General features: G+C 41.1%; 1 protein-coding gene across 1 annotated transcript in view; it reads left to right on the top strand.

The window, feature by feature from the left end:
- Positions 1-16,762, top strand: part of USH2A (usherin) — a 717,315-nt gene that overhangs the window by 685,827 nt on the left and 14,726 nt on the right. Inside the window, exons 64-67 of the mRNA XM_077759473.1 lie at positions 4,252-4,458; positions 6,900-7,138; positions 7,921-8,129; positions 15,883-16,059. Coding sequence (XP_077615599.1) covers positions 4,252-4,458; positions 6,900-7,138; positions 7,921-8,129; positions 15,883-16,059 — 832 coding nt within the window. The remainder of the gene's footprint in view (positions 1-4,251; positions 4,459-6,899; positions 7,139-7,920; positions 8,130-15,882; positions 16,060-16,762) is intronic.

Below are 16,762 nucleotides of genomic sequence, written 5' to 3'. Positions count from 1 at the left end.
GGGGAGCCTGAGTGGCTCAGTTGGTTAAGCGCTGACTTCAGCTCAATCATGATCTCACAGTTCGTGGGTTTGAGCCCCGCATTGGGCTCTGTGCTGACAGCTCAGAGCCTGGAGCCCACTTTGGATTCTGTGTCTCCCTCTCTCTCTCTGCCCCTCCCCTGCTCATGCTCTGTTTCTGTCTCTCAAAAATAAATAAATGTTTAAAAAATTTTAAAAAAGAGTATCCTTACTTTGTACTACTGGGCCTTGTAATGCATAAGCCTTACTTGCTCTCATCCCATAACTATGTCCCTTCTTTGCTATGAGCAGCCCACACAGTAAACGTTTATGTACCTTATGATCATGTCAGGAAATCTTGGGACACAAACCAGATGGATTAGCTTGTCAGTTAGGTAAAAAGTAGGTAACTAGGTGATAATGGATGGATGGATGGATGGATGGATGGATGGATGGATGGATGGATTAGAAACATGATAGATATGATAGATAGAGATAGATATGGTAGGCAACTCCATGTTCACAAGATTTTATTTCTTGATTTTTGTATTGGTTCATTAAAATGAAAAGATCAGAGCATATTGCTCAAAATTTCCCATACAAGATTTCTGCTTCTTTTTTCACAACCTATAAAGATGAACCCAAATCCTGGGGTCCAGGTTTGTCGGTAGAAATCACAAGCATATCCATTAGTATTTTTATTCTGAACCCTGGACTATTACACTTCAGTTCCTTTGTTCTTGCTTCCCTGGGCATCGGCAGAAAGCCACAGCGATTTTTGGCAAAAGGACTTTTTACTTCAACAGACAGAGAGGATACCATTGATAGTTTCTTTTTTACTCTTATTCTGGTGGTTTTGTGTAACAGAAACACTGTCTTGTGGTACAAATTTTGTGAAATCCATAATTCTTCATTATTTCAGTCAGCTTTCTCTTCATCATAACTGCTTTCATTTTCTGAGTAGCTCATGTAAATAGCTGCTCCTGCTTTGCATAAACACGTTGATTTATATGAATGCTATTTTGATCTCAAATTGATTGAATACTAAAAAGAAAGACTAAGAAAAAGAGCACTATATTATGAAGGTCTCCTGTCAAAGACAAAAGATACTACGTCCTACACACATTCTCAGTTAATGATGGAGAATTTTAAATTGCCTACTTTTCAGAACTGAATATTTCCACAGAAATACACAGAAACACCATAATACTGAGGCTCAAGTGTTTTAAAATACCATAGGTTAAATCACATTTTGGAAATAGGACTCTACCCAGCAAAAACTTACCTAACACAGGAAGGTATGAGGTTTAGTTTTTATCTGACAACACTAGCATTAAAAAGCCTTCATAGTATTTATGATGCTATATCTACATCAGAAATGAAAGCAAAGTGAATGTTCGTAATCCTGGGCTGGACCCCGTGCTGACCACTTTCTATGGATTATACTTCTTTCATTTTTTCCAACATACTCACACCTGCCCTGTTGCTTGTGTCCTATTGGTGCTCAGTAATTAATTGGCAACTCGCTGAATTTTTATTTTATTACACCCAGTTTTATTTTCCTCCCTGTTTTCTTTCCCATCCATTGTGACCTCTATCAAAATTCTGTATGCCCTTTATTTAATTAAGCAAGGAGGCCATTAGTCTAAGGTGGCTCTAATGCTTTGAAGGTCTATATAAACAAACTGAAACCTAAGCTGGTAAATGCTTCAAGATTACAAAATCAAAACACAAAGAACAATGGCTATAGCTAATCGAATAATCTCCTTTCTGTGCTCTGCATGTTCCCTATGTTGGCCGACAGCTCCTAGCCACTTCTGTGTGGTGCTGCCCTGTTAGAATTGTTTTTTGTTCAAATAAACTCTTAACATTTTTAATATGCCTCAGTTTATCTTTAACACCTTAAGTCACCAACAAGAGCCCTATTCTTGGCAAAGAACTTGATATTAATACGTACACCATATTTTGCACCCCTTCCCCAAGAATATTTTCTTTTCAAACTTTGTCACTCCTTGTGTAATAAGAAATGTTCTCCCCTACCTCTGGGCTAGATATGCATTAAAGAGGTTGGTCTGGAGCTGACTGAGGAGTCAAGGACTCTCTCATCAGTTCAGAAATCTGACCTCTTCATCAATAACCTCTATACCTACTCTCCCTCTGCTAAGACTGACCGGGGCCACTTGAGAGGGGACTGCAGAGCAGCTGCTGTTGGGGTCTGGTTTCCACGAAGTGGTTTTCCTATTGCTAATTTAGTGTGCTGCTCCCTGCGTCCCTGTGCCTATGACAGTAAATCTCCATCACCTAAGACAACCTGGGCTGTCCATCCATCCTTACAAACTAACTTGACCTAACCCAGGACTGCACATATTTGTCTACAGATGAGCCATTTGATTTTCATGGTCCCGAGTGTCATACTTATGCATATGGCTGACATACAGAATCAAAAGCATGGTTTATTGGAAAGAGCAATAAAAGCGTTTATTGGAGGGACACCTGAGTGACTCAGTCAGTTAAGCATCCCACTCTTGGATTCGGCTCAGGTTGTGATCTCACGGTTTCATGAGTTCGAGCCCCACATCGGGCTCCGTGCTTACAGTCCAGGGCCTGCTTGGGACACTCTTGTTTACCTCTCTCTCTGCCCCTCCCCCCATCACACTGTCTCTCTCTCTATCAAAATAAATAAATAAACATTAAAAAAGAGTTTACTCAGTTCTTGTAACTTCTATCACCTAAGAGCAAGAGAGTGACATTTTCAGAGGCTCAATTTCCTCTCCAGTAAAGGAGCTAATACATTCTCCAGCCACCCTATGAAGTTGTATTATGAGGAGGAAGTCAGATAACACATTAAAGTGCTTTGTAAAGTGGAGGGTTTACAAAATGCGAGTGATTATTATACAAACAGTGAGCAAGTGTGTCTATAAAGGGCAGGTTCTGTTTTGTAAGGAATTAATTGTCTCTCAAAATATGGGGCACGTGTTGGGATGAGCACTGGGTGTTATACGTAAGTGACGAATCGCTAAATTCTACACGTGAAAGCAAAGTTACCATATATGTTAACTAACGACAATTTAAATAAAAACTTGAAATAAAAAAATAAAATAACAGTTTAAAAAATAAAAATGGGGTTTCTGGCAATCTTCTCAGCAAGGGGCTGCAGGTGTGCATTTGTCAGCAATCTGAGAGCAGTTCCACATCAGAAATTTTACTTTTCTAAAGGAAACCACCAAAAAAAGTATATGGAAACATTAATAAGATTTGGCCTAACTGCTAAAAGTCTCTCCCATATTTACTCTCTTGAAGATATTATTGATTGAAAAATAAAGAAACAAAACCCAAGTTAAACTCTCACAGCAGAGTATTCTACAGTTTGTTTCTAAGCATCTCCTTCTTCGAATGTTCTGAGTGCTTTTTTTTAAAACGACATACCTGGAACGTGTGTACTATAGAATCAAACAAGTTTTCCAGTCTTTAAGAGCTCAGAGCAAATATATTAGATAGAGAGAAAGAGAGAGACAGAGAGACAGAAAGAGAAAGAGAGAATCTATTGTGGAAGATACCGAATGAGAAAGAAAATTTCCTGAAGTTAGATTTGCACGTGAAAGCTTACTAAGGAATACTCCTAGTCCTAAACATGCAGATAGTCTTCTTGTATTGCCATTTAGATCTATCATTCTGATTGATCACTGTGTAGTTGGCTGTTATTGGGCCTAATTTAACCCTATACACTCACACATCCATCTACTCTGTCTATTGTACCTGACATTCTACAAATTACTTACTCATGCAAATGACGACCTAAGGCAACCTTTTAGGATATTCGTGTTTAATTATACAAATGGTTCTTGATAAATAAGATTATACATCCTTCCATATGTTTATTCCCTCCTTGATGAAAGGAAAATTTAATTTTCATGCAGATTTGGTGGGCACGGTGTTTAAGAATTGCTGAGTTTTATGTAGTCTGCAGGTGCATTCAGGTTGCAGAAGCTGACACCCCACATACAGAAATGAGTGGTTTCTTATTAGGCTGAAACAAGCCTGCTGCATTCTGAAATTAGGGCACCTAATCGGCCCCTTTGTATTCAAATGGTCATGGGCAAAAAAGAGGAAGGACCTGATCTCCTCTGTGATTACAAAGTTGCTTGATCGAAGTTTATAGAGCATTCTGTCGTGTTTGGTTGCTTTTGGTTGCCAACTTTTCTTTCAGCCTGAGGCAACTTGCTTTTGAGCAGTCTTCTTGATTTCTCTTTGGAGGTCTCAGCAGTGAATTCAGCAGGAAGGGCCCCCAGTAACTGGACGTGGTGTAGAACTGGGCCTGCTCCCCCAGAAGGTATTGGAACCCCCAGGTTCCACACAGTCTCTTCCACACACGCAGTGGTCAACATCAGTGCCCCTGGGAGGCCAAATGGAATCGTCAGTTTCTACAGATTGTTCTCCAACACCAGCGGCACAGAGACCGTGGTGAGTAGCCGAGCACTCAGAACAAAAATCCTCAACTGGTTGATTCTTTAAAAATAAACTCTGGTGCCCTTGCCTTTTCTTCTCCTGACCCTTCTTTCTTGACCTCGTGTTCTCAATTGCTCATGATAAACTTAGCACAAAGATCCACTGAAAAAAGTGTTAGAAAATAAACAGAAAATATGTAAATGTTCAGGGAGAGAAGTACTAAAGGTATTAAAGACTCCACACATATAAGAAGCCCAAGACTTTAGCAACAATTAACTTAAAAATCATGGCACACACTAAAGAGTCAACAAATGGCCATTATCGGTGGTGTAAATGTTAATATGAGAGAGAATAAATAGAGCAAAGACAATTCTCATTTTGGCATGAGCAAATGTTTAAAAATACACTGAAAACTCAGTCTCTCTATTGGTGACTTCGAGAAAGTTCCAGTGCTTCAGGAGAGAGAAGAGCAGTTTGGCCAGCACAACCTTTGCTCCATTGTTTTTACCTTGGCACATTTGGGGCACATTGGGGAAACACAATGGACAGTTTAGAGAAATCATTTTTCCACACTGTTTTAATAAAGCCACTGGCTGATGGGACCCTAATAACTAATGAGACCACTTCCTTCATTATTTATACAAAGACACTGAGAAACAGTAGAATGAGGCCTCTTCTCTGCTGCACAGCACATCCCACTCGTGTTTCTCATGAGTAAGTGTAGATGATGACACTTGGTTCATAAAAAGCCCTCGTGGACAAGTTGTGCAGATGCCACTATGGTATTATAAATTATTTAGACCAATTTAGGGGACAATTTGGGTATGTACGAGAAATCCTCTGAACCCAGAGTGCCAGGTATGGAAACACAATTTCAAAAAATAACTTGCAAGGAAAGAGGCCTCGTTTTGAATGTTAAAGGAATATTAGCATATTTTCTACAGGGCTTCGTATTCAATAAATATAGATGATGTAAATACAATCAACCCTTGATTATCCACGGTTATAACATGATAATATTAATAAACTAAAATAATTTATATTTGGAGTGCATTGTATGCATTTTTTAAATAGCAGATAACGCTTCTTAATTATATGTTGCTTACGTCACTGTGGAAATTCGTTTCCCAGTTTCTGAACTCTTCTGTTCCAAAGAGTTCTTAATGAAACCACAATGAGATAAAATATGTGCTCCAAATAAACCAAAAAGTTCATAATGCAACAAAGATGGTTGAAGAAAAGGCTACGATATTTCCTATAACCCAACACCCTCTGAAGAAGAGATGGACTTTCAAGCTCTTAGATACCCACTCTAACATGGATTTGAGGGAATTTTTGGCCCCCAAATCACATGCAGGTAACAATAGCAGAATATGGACTTTAGTGAATACTGACTAGAAATATAATTCAAATACAGATTTTGTTTTTGAAAAGGCATTTTTCTGAGGGCCACAGAATTTGATTAATATTGTGTGTATTTTCCATTTCTGGGAATGCTAAACTGGTGCAGCCACTCTGGAAAACAGTATGGAAGTTTCTCAGAAAGTAAAAAATAGAACTACCCTATAATCCAACAATTGCACTACTAGATATTGACCCAAAAGATACAAAAACACTCATTCAAGGAGATACATGCACCCCGATGTTTTTAGCAGCATTATCTACAATAGCTAAATTATGGAAAAAGCCCAAATGTCCACCAACTGATGAATGGATAAAGATGTGAGGTATATATATGTGTGTATATATTGGAATACTACTTGGTCATTAAAAAGAATGAAGTCTTGCCATTGACAACAACATGGGTAGAGCCAGAAAGTATTATGCTAAGCAAAATAAGTCAAAGAAAGATAAATACCATGTGATTTCACTCTCATGTAGAATTTAAGAAACAAAGCAAATGATCATGGGGGAAAAGAGAGAGCCAAACCAAGAAACAGACTCTTAACTATAGAAAACAAACTGATGGTCACCAGAGAGGAGGTGGGGGGGGGGGATGGGTTAAACAGATGATGGGGATTAAGGAGGGCTCTTGTGATAAGCACCGGGTGATATATAGAAATGCTGAATCACTAAACTGTACACCTGAAACTAATATTACACTATATGTTGACTAACTGGAATTTAAATTAAAACTTAAGAAAGTATATTTTGTGTGTTTTATGCTATATTCTAATATCTTTCTATGGTGATTAATAATATTGTGACTCGTGATCTCTATCCTGTTACCTCAAACTTCTAACTATTATACCATTACATTTTTCACATGTTTAAGATATGCCTCTCAAACTGGATTGGCGATTCCTCCAGGGTAAATACTATGAAATGCCACAGTGCATCTCCCAGGGGACCCAGCATGGCACTCCCTTCATAGGAGGTGGGATACATGGTAAACATTTATCTGTTGTCTGTGATTTGTGACACTGCCTCACCTTGTATCCTCTGTCTTCCTGCAGCTGTCTGAAGGCACGGCCACACAGCAGACTCTTCACAGCCTACAGCCCTTCACTACATACTCCATTGGGGTGGAGGCCTGCACTTGCTTCAATTGTTGCAGCAAAGGGCCAACAGCAGAGCTAAGAACTCATCCTGCTCCGCCCTCAGGACTGTCCTCTCCTCAAATCCAGATGCTGTCCTCAAGGACAGCTTCCTTCCAGTGGAGTCATCCTCTGTACCCCAATGGTGTCATTCAAAGGTAGTGGGCCAACATAAGACATGTGTACAGACTTACAGCTACCCAGCTCTGCCCAAGGAAGACTTGCTGATTGAACAAATACCTATAGCAAAATAGACAAATAAATTGACTTGAGTTGCTATGTTCCCTGCAATGTGTTTCAATCATAAAATCAGCTAATGATAGAAAAGGAAACAACCACATTGTCTTTAAATAAGAAATATGATGCAATGTGTTTGCATTCATTGAAAGAGTATGTTCCTCCCCATGGTTCCTTGGAATTACTCATTCTGTGGGAGTCGGCTGGAGCATAAGAAAGTTCTGTGGTTAAATCAGAATTTGCCTGATCTAATTTAAAATGCTGTAAAGAACCACTGTTTGAAAAAAAAAAAAAAAAAGAGAGAGATTTCACTCAAAATAATCTGGAACAAAAGATGCTGTTTGTTTGGTTTTTATTTATTTATTTATTTGAAAAAATATATATATTCTTTATTTTCAACAGAGGAGAGCACTTTTATCGCTCTTCTCTGAAAAGAGAGAAATCTCTTATCTCTGCCAACACGGATTGCTAGTTGCTGGCTGGACAGCAACCTGTGTACACATGTGACTTTTCTTGTCACTTCTCGGGTTACAGCTGCTGCTCACTTCCAACAGCATTCAGTAAAGTGTTTCGGAGAGCCGTTTCCCACAATTGGAAATCTGAAAGGGCTTGTAGCGCCACGAAAACCAAATGTCTCTTCACAAAAGATACCCCATTTTAAACGAAAGTTAAGCTAATCTGAATGCCTGCTCTCTCGTTCTAGCTATGAGCTTCAACTCTACGTGGCTTGCGCCCCGGATTTAGCCACTCCGTGCACTCCCAGCCAAATAAAGACAAAGTATGTGGGGCTGGGGCAGACAGCCAGCCTTGGGGACCTCCAGCCTTACACCACCTACAAGCTGAGGGTGGTGGCCCACAATGAGGTGGGCAGCACAGCTTCTGAATGGATCAGCTTCGTCACCCAAACAGAATGTGAGTAGAAGTGATTGCCACCATCAGCCAGAGAGGCAGTAGCCTTGTTACGAAAAGTAGGGCAACTGGCATTTTTAAAGGATTGAGTGAGTTGCACTGTTTACCACTGAGACATCGATGAAGATGTCTGTTGGGTGGGAAAATGTCCATCGGATTGAAAAACATGAAGATTAAGTACAAATTTAAGAAGATTTTTCATGTAGCGATGGGGTGAAAACCAATTCAGAGGAAATCAAACAAGGATGAACATAGACAAACTGGAAATTGGGGTTGATATTTATTTGTTTGCTTCTTAGTTTGCCACTCTTTTTCTTTTCAAGTTATGTGGCATAATCCAGAAAGCATTTCCAGGGAGCAGTGAGATATGGCCTGTCAAGAAAAGCAGAAGGGCAATTAACCAATTAATTGGGGCCTCCTTACATTTCTATAATATGATTTCTTTTTGGAACATATAAGGCATATGTGTCTACTGTTCAAAAATGACAAACAGGAAAACAGGCACCTGGCTGGCTCAGTCGGAAGAGCAGGCAACTCTTGATTTCATGGGTCATGAGTTCAAGCACCTTGTTAGGTGTAGAGATTCCTTAAGTAAATTAACTTTAAAAAAATGAAAAATACCAAAAGTATTAAGAATAAAATAAGTACTTATAGTTAGAACCAGATGCATCGTTTGCAGAGCCCAGTGGAAAGAGAAAGTATAGGGCCCTTGTTCAAAAATCACTAAACATTTCAAGACAGTGACAGCGAAGCATCAAACTAAGTCCCTAATTCTTTTATATGAGGGGTGAGGGGCACTGTGGGGCTGTGAGAGCTCTGTGCCCGTAAAGCCAGTCCTGCTCATAATCCCACCGCTCAGAGGCAACCACATTAGTATTTCAGCATAAGGTATTTCTTTAATCTTTGTCTCATGAGCAGTTTCTATTATGTGTCTGAGATCACATTCTAATGAAAATTCCATAGTCTGCTTTTTATTCTTGACATTATTTTACTTGCATTTCCCATAACGTTAAAGACACCTTAACTACCAAGTTGATTGGCCGTATAGTTTTCCATCATACGTATCATGTGGGCCTTTGAGTTCTAATATTTTTTCTTATAAATGATAAGAAATTTCTTTGCGTACCAATCTTCGTATGTCTGATTATCATAAAATTAAATTTTGACGCATGGAATTTACTACATCAGGAATGTAAATATTTCAGTCTTTGGATTCTTCCTGCAAGTTGGCTTTCCAGCCACATTGCATCAAATTATAATCTCATTTTCAGGATTTGGCATCAGGGTTTGTTAAAGTAAGAGTTATATAAGCATGAAAGGCGCTGGACTTAATGTGTCTGAGTGACAACATGGCACATGTTAGCAACAGGTCACTCTTAGAACTTGCTTGTTCCTAGTTACACATAATCAACAGAAGAAGCTGACGAAGGATGTGCTATTATCCAAAGTTTCCGAAGAGGGAACTGAAGCAGGACTGTGATTCCAAATGCCAATTCCAAAATGCCATTCACAAGACTGGAATCTGAACTGAGGCTCTGGGGGCTGTACAATGAGGTGGCCCCAAGCTAAGGTCAGAGCCGAAGTCACTTGCCAGTTCCCACCCCTAGAAAGTGCAAGTATCCTTTGAATTCGTGATCACCCTGCTGAGCGGCACCCTCAGTACCACTATGTTACCCTGTTCCCTAATGAAGATTTTGGACCCTCTCCACCCTCCCCAAACCTTCCACCTCCTCCCACGCTTACCCACTGCACCCTTCTGTCGTCACCTGCCTCTCCCTATGTTCTCTGCGGAACTCCCTGCCTCCACACTCACGGGAACCGAGAAGTCACCGGTCAGTAATTTGCTCCCTTCCCACCCACCTGCAATCGACTTCATTTCTGTCTCCAACAAGGAAGGTTGGTCCTTCTTCCTGAGATAATCCCACCACCTGTGCTTTGAATCCCACCCCCTTCCCTGCTGAGCACCCTCCTCCTCTCTGCAATCTTCAGTGTACCCTGGATACAGGCACACTTTTCTCCAGTGCCTGGGTGGCTCAGTCGGTTGAGTATTTGATTCTTGATTTTGGCTCAGGTCATGATCTCATAGTGGTGAGTTTGGGCCCCACATCAGGCTCCAAGCTGAACCGCTTGGGATTCTGTCTCTCCCTATCTTTCTGTCCCTCCCCTGCACACACTCACTCACTCTCAAAGTAAAATATAAACATGAGAGTCACAGTTCTTTCTCTCCCTCATTTCCCCTCCCACACTCCTCCCTTCACAGCAAAACTTGTCTGAAGGATGCTTTCCGTGTGCTTTGCCCATTTTCCTTCTTCCCACTTACCCTTTAACATCCTCCGGACTGCTTTTCACCTCGTCCCTGCATGAAAATCTCTTCCTAGGTTTGCCCTTGGCCTCCACAGTGACCACCAGGGGGTACTTTTCGGCAGCACTCACTCTCAGTGGCTTCTCGGGAACATTCAAGGCAGAGACCCTCAGTCCTTTATTAAAAAGCAGTCCCGGTGCCTGGGTGGCTCAGTCGGTTAAGCGTCCGACTTCAGCTCAGGTCATGATCTCACAGTTCGTGGGTTCAAGCCCCGCATCGGGCTCTGTGGTGACGGCTCGGAGCCTGGACCCTGCTTCAGATTCTGTGTCCCCCTCTCTCTCTGACCCTCCCCTGCTCACGCTGTCTCTCTCTCTCTCAGCAATAAATAAAAAACATTAAAAAAAAAAAAAAAAGCAGTCCCCCTGGGGCTCCTGAGTGGCTTGGAGTCGGTTAAGCCTCTGGCCCTTGGTTTCTGGTCAGGCCACGATCTCGGGGTTTGTGGGTTCCAGCCCCATGTCAGGCTCTGTGATGACACTGCAGTTTATAAATAAATATTTTTTTTAAAATAAAAACAGTCCCCCTAGTTTCTACGAGTGTCTTCTGGCCTCCCTTCTACCTCTGTGGCTATTCGGCGTCAGTCAGTCTTTTGGTTTCTCCTACACCAACCAGGTCTTTTTCAGTCTCAGTCCTAAACTTTCCTCTCCACCTTTCCCTCGTCTCGTCTTCCCTCCTCAGGGAGAGAGTTCATCTCCTCAGAGGCTTCAGCTCCAAAGGCTGACGCCCAGAAGGCCACTTGCTCCCCTGTGCCCTTGGCTTTGAAACCCAGCCCCCCCACACCCACACCCCCCTTCCTCACCTCAGTCCAGACGCAACAGCCCCAGACACAGCTGGCATCTTTCCTCATAATCTGCTCCCTCCAACCCTTCAGCCCTCACTTGTGCCACATTACTCCGGCCCTGGGCAGTGGGTCTGAACACCCAACAGGTGTTGTTCTATGAGTGAGTGAGTGAAATGCACCCAAAACTTCTCACGTTTATTGTCAGTGCCACACAATCTGCATTCTTCGTCACTTGCTCCATAATCCAAAGTGCAGTGGTGCTCAGTAATGTCTACCGTGTAACCGTAATCGGGGTGGAAGGGTGCAAAAGCATCCAGCTCGGGGCAGGGGGCCACTAGCCACCGACACAACCCGGAAGCAGAGAGGTGTGAGGGGTGACACAGGAAAGGAATTTATTTCAGTGAGGCCACCAAGCATTCGAAGCCTGTCTCCAAAGTGCTGAAAACACTTCCAGGCTCCTGTGAGGAAAACGCGGGACAAAGGTCGGTGGCGACACGCAGGTGGGCAGTACAGGTCAGGTCGACCATTGTCTTGGAGTCAGTCACACGAGGCACATGGGGTCTCGGGGTCTCGCTGGCTCTGGGTGGCTCTTATTGCTTGAGGGGGTGGTTTCCTTCTGATCACGGGGTGCTTTGCCTGCCCCGCCTTTTGCCTGAGTTAAGAGATAAGCTGGAAAGGATTTAATCCATTAGAAAGTACATACTGAAGTCAACACGGAGGTAGTTGAAGTCCTCTTTCCTAATGTGCAACCTCCTTCATCTTTGTGCCTGTTCCTCTCACTATCCTCCCTTCACAAAACTGAAAGAAACCGTGAGGAATACTTAGGCCTGACGGGAAGTCACAGTAAGAGGAATTCTGACCTACTAATAAAGAATGCTACTCTGTACAAGGAGAAGAACAAGACATATTCACCACCCTTGAGAAGCGGTTCCCCTTCCTAATACATCCATAAGCCAGTTGTGTGTGTGTGTGGGGTGTGTGTGTGTGTGTGTGTGTGTGTATGCGCGTGTGTGTGCGCACGAGTGTACTGGCCAGAAAGCCCGGCCAAAACAGCTCTGTGAGGTTTGCAGTTTTCATAACCAATTTTCTTTTAGTCATCAAGCTTAGTTTTGCCAGATTTTTTTTATCCTTACACTGGAAAAAACCCAAAGTGAACAGATTTAAGATTTCCTTCCTTTCTCCGGGCACTTGAGTGGCTCAGTCGGTTGTGTCTGACTCTTGATTTTGGCTTGGGTCATGATCTCACGGTTTGTGAGTTTGGACCGGCATCAGGCTCTGCACTGACAACATGTAGCCTGCTTGGGATTCTCTGTCTCCCTCCTTCTCTGCCCCTCCCCTGCTTGCTCTTTCTCTCACACACACACAATAAGTAAACATTAAAAAATAAGTAAATGAAAAGATTTCCTTGTTTTCTGTTCTTTCTTTACATTGAAGAAGTAACTCCAAACTGGAGTAACACAAAGGGAGAAAGGGCTCACTTAATTCACTTTACTGGATCCACAGACATGGAAAAATACAGTAAATGATGGGCTATCATATGGGTTTTCTTTTCTTTTTTTATGTTTATTTATGTATTTCGAGAGAGAGAAGGGGAGGAGCGGAATGAGAAAAAGAGAGAATCTCAAGCAGGCTCTGAACCAGCAGCACTTGAGCCTAATTTGGGGCTCCAACTCACGAACCATGAGGTCATGACCTGAGCTGAAACCAAGAGTCTGATGCTTAACCGACTAAGCCACCCAGGCACCTCTAGCATACTGGTTTCCAAACATCATTCAGGCTACTTTTAACTCATTATGTACATCAGAAAAGAAAAAAATATGGATCAGAAATACAAACCACAAAGTACTTCTAAAATATTGTTTGTGATTTTTTAGAAACATAGGTCTGGAGAGGTATTAACAATGCATTCAGCCTCCTCTGCTTTAACTACACCCTCAGCATAAGAACCGAGGTCAGACATAGTTTAACTGCTGGCTTTCTTAAGAGAAAAATGTCTGATTGGAAGTGCTTGCCAATTTCCGTGATGTAAATACTCCCACCGTGGCTGATTTCAATTTTCCAGTGAACACAGATCTGGGAAGAGTGACTAGTGTTGTCCTCCTCTGTAATATTTCCACCATCCAGACACAATAGAAGGAAACCACCTCAAGAGCCTAGATAATAATACAATGTAGCAAAATCATTAAGGAGTTATGTTGAGTGTTTATTACCTTTGTTTTAGTATCATTTTCAGTTTACATGTATACTTTTTAATAATGGCTGAGTTTAATCATCAACTTACAAAATTCCTAAATATGTATCAATCAGGATGAGCCACCCACCACTACAGTGCACCCATAAACCCAATTCATAAACTGTGCTCCTTGGAGTAAATGTGTATTGATTGTAACAAAGCAACATGGGCTTTAGGATGAGCAGGTCTGGGTTCAGATCCTTGGTCTCCTACCAACCACTGACATTAACCAAGTCATTTGGCTTCTCTGAACCTGAGTTTCCTCACCTGAAAAATTAGGAACTAACTCTTACAAGATCATTTTGAAGACTAAATGAGATAAAACACATCAAGTGCAAGGGGCATAGTGACTGTTCCCATTTTCTGTCTCCAAATCCATTATTCTTGGTTATTTTGACCTTCAATCACTCCTTCATCAAAGCTCCTATCTTTCTATTTTTATACTATTTACAAACCTCGTCTTTATCTGTGCTGTTGTAATGGAGGGGAGATGTAGAAATCTTCTGAATTAAGTGACAGAGGGAAGCCACTGATAAATACAACACTATATTCCATTGTGATATTAGGCAACATTTGTATTGGAAAAACAGACATTAAAAGAGGGCTTGAAGGGCACCTGGGTGGCTCAGTCAGTTGAACATCTGGCTCTTGTTTTGGGCTCAGGTCAAGATCTCAAAGTTCATGGGATCGAGCCCTCCAGTGGGCTCTGCACTGACAGCATGGAGCCTGCTTGGGATTCTCTGTCTTCCTTGCTGTCTGTCCTTCCATCTCCCGTGTGTGTGTTTATGTGTTTGTGTATGTGCATGCGCACTCTCCTTCAAAAACAGATAAATAAGTTTTAAAAAATTAAAATAAAATAAAAGAAGGGTTGATACCTCTTGTTTTGGTATTTGCAGAAATAGTTTCTTACAGCTTTATGAAAAGGTCTTGCTTTGAAAGATAAGAATCAAAGTTGTCTTTGTGGTTAAATCTTGTGATCACAAAATTATAATTATTCCTTATTTTGTTATATTTCCTAACATCAGCAACAGATGGGTTTAATTTCTAAAGAAAAAAGGATATCCAATTTATTTCCACCACTCACTTTTTTTCTTTTCTTAAAAGCCAATTTAGTATATGGATGGATCTTAATGCTGTTACAAATGTATTGATTATTTTGGAGAAAACGAGATCTCATGAAATAAATCTCTTCTGACTTGACAAGATGATATGGTAACCCTTCATTTGTTTCTGCTAAAATTATTCATTTAAAAGATGAGGCTCAGTTAAGGATTTTTCTTCCTTTATTTTAGGAAGGAGCTGAAAAATTAAAAAAATAACATGCCTGTAAAATGCACACCAAGTTGCTTCTATATCTGATATAATACTTAGGAGACCTAAACTTGATTATATACTAATGTACTATGCTATTGATTGATTAGTCAGGGCAATGAATTATTATACTCGAATTGCTATTTGCAAGGCTTTTTAACTATCTTAGAAAATAAACTAACGGTTCAAGAAAAAGCTTTAAAAATAAATGGGTGCCAAAAGGACATAATTCACCATCTAAGCAGTTTAGTTTGGAGGAAAAAAAATATATTAACTTCATCTAGTCCTTGGGGCTTTGTAGCAATAAATATTGATTTGATATGAAAAATAGCAATCTACTGTAGTTAATAGTGTTAAGGATACTTCAGCCGTTAAAAGAAGGAAAATACAACAAAATATGAGCTCCAGGGCTATGTCGGTAAGCGCAGCCATTGTATGTTAATAGTTTTATTTCATAAAACACTGCTTTTCATTGATTTTTTTTTTTGGAAAGCAGATGCAATGTTGCTGAGAAAGCATTTCATACATGTTCCCATTGGTTTTCTTTTCACCCCCAATGCCAGGGTTATTTTAAAACACTGAGGAAAATATGAAGGGTTTCAGCAATGCCAATTTGGGGGAGGTGTTGTATTATATATATATANTATATATAAAGTGTTATATAAGGTGATATATATATACACACCCACACGTATATATACAGGCCAGCTCAGTCAGTAGAGCAGGTGACTCTTGATCTTGGGGGAGTAAGTTTGAGCCCCACGCTGGGTATAGAGATTACTTAAAAAAGTAAAATTAAAAAAAAAAATACACACACACTCTGAGACAACCATTTTTACATTTTTAAGTTTGTTTATTTGAGAGAGAGGTCGAGAGAGAGTGCAGGAGAAAGGGAGAATCCCAAGCAGGCTCTGCTATCAGCACAGAGCCCAATGCAGGGCTTGCTTGAACTCATGAACCATGAGATCATGGCCTGAGCTGAAGCCGAGAGTCAGACGCTTAACCAACTGAGCCACCCAGGGGCCAACCTCTGAAGTTACCATTTTTAAAATGTACAACTTTCTCCCAACAGTGCCCCAATACCGAGCCCCATTTTTGGTGGACAGCAATTTGTCTCTGGTGCGTATAGACTGGAGTGGCTCCTTCCTTCTGAACGGCCCACTGAAGGAGTTCGTGGTGACCGATGGAGGCCAGCGTGTGTACAGTGGCTTCGACACCACCCTCTACATACCAAGGACGGCGGACAAAAGTTAGTTTCTGACTCCTATTTCATAGTGTCGGGAACTCTGTGTCCCAGCTTTATGAGATATTTGGTCTGAAAGGTGACCAGCAAGTGCTCCTCATTAAAATGTCTGGGTGGAAGTGGCCACTTCTTGTGGACATGTTGCAGCTCTGAGTAAATAAAATTTCCCTTCCCAGACATGTTGTCTGCTATGTGTTCCCATTATGATGCAGTCGGAAGGCAAGCACTGTCTTTATGTGATGTGAGCGTCCCCATGAAAAACAAGACTACAGGGCAGGCTGTGTCCACAAGACAAATAGCACCCACAGGTAGTCACTGGGTTTCCTGAAATAATACAATTTCAGGGACTTCGAGATTTTTCATGATACATCGTCAGCCTACAAATAGAGACTGATCAGGCAATGACCATCTCCAACTCTTAGACCGTGAGTGAGAGCTTTCCTCAACCATCCTTAGTATCCATTTCTCAACAACAACCCTTTTCCTTTGAAAACCAAACTCTTTCCACCTGTTTAGTTACATGCTCTTCTCTTGTTTGGTTTTTAAACTGAAATGAGAAAAGGCTTTCAAGGTACTAAGTATTTTCTCATGATCAACATGACCACAGGACAAATAGATGTGAAGCCATTTAAATCACTCTGGATTTCTGCAATGAATTCATTAATGGGCTTTTTGGTTTTTTAAATGTCCTTGAAAATATTATTTTTGT

Source organism: Crocuta crocuta, unplaced genomic scaffold (genome assembly GCF_008692635.1).
Source record: "Crocuta crocuta isolate KB4526 unplaced genomic scaffold, BGI_CrCroc_1.0 scaffold556, whole genome shotgun sequence".
Taxonomy (NCBI): domain Eukaryota; kingdom Metazoa; phylum Chordata; class Mammalia; order Carnivora; family Hyaenidae; genus Crocuta; species Crocuta crocuta.
Note: the sequence above shows the minus strand (reverse complement) of the source record. Positions and strands in the feature narration are given on the sequence as shown.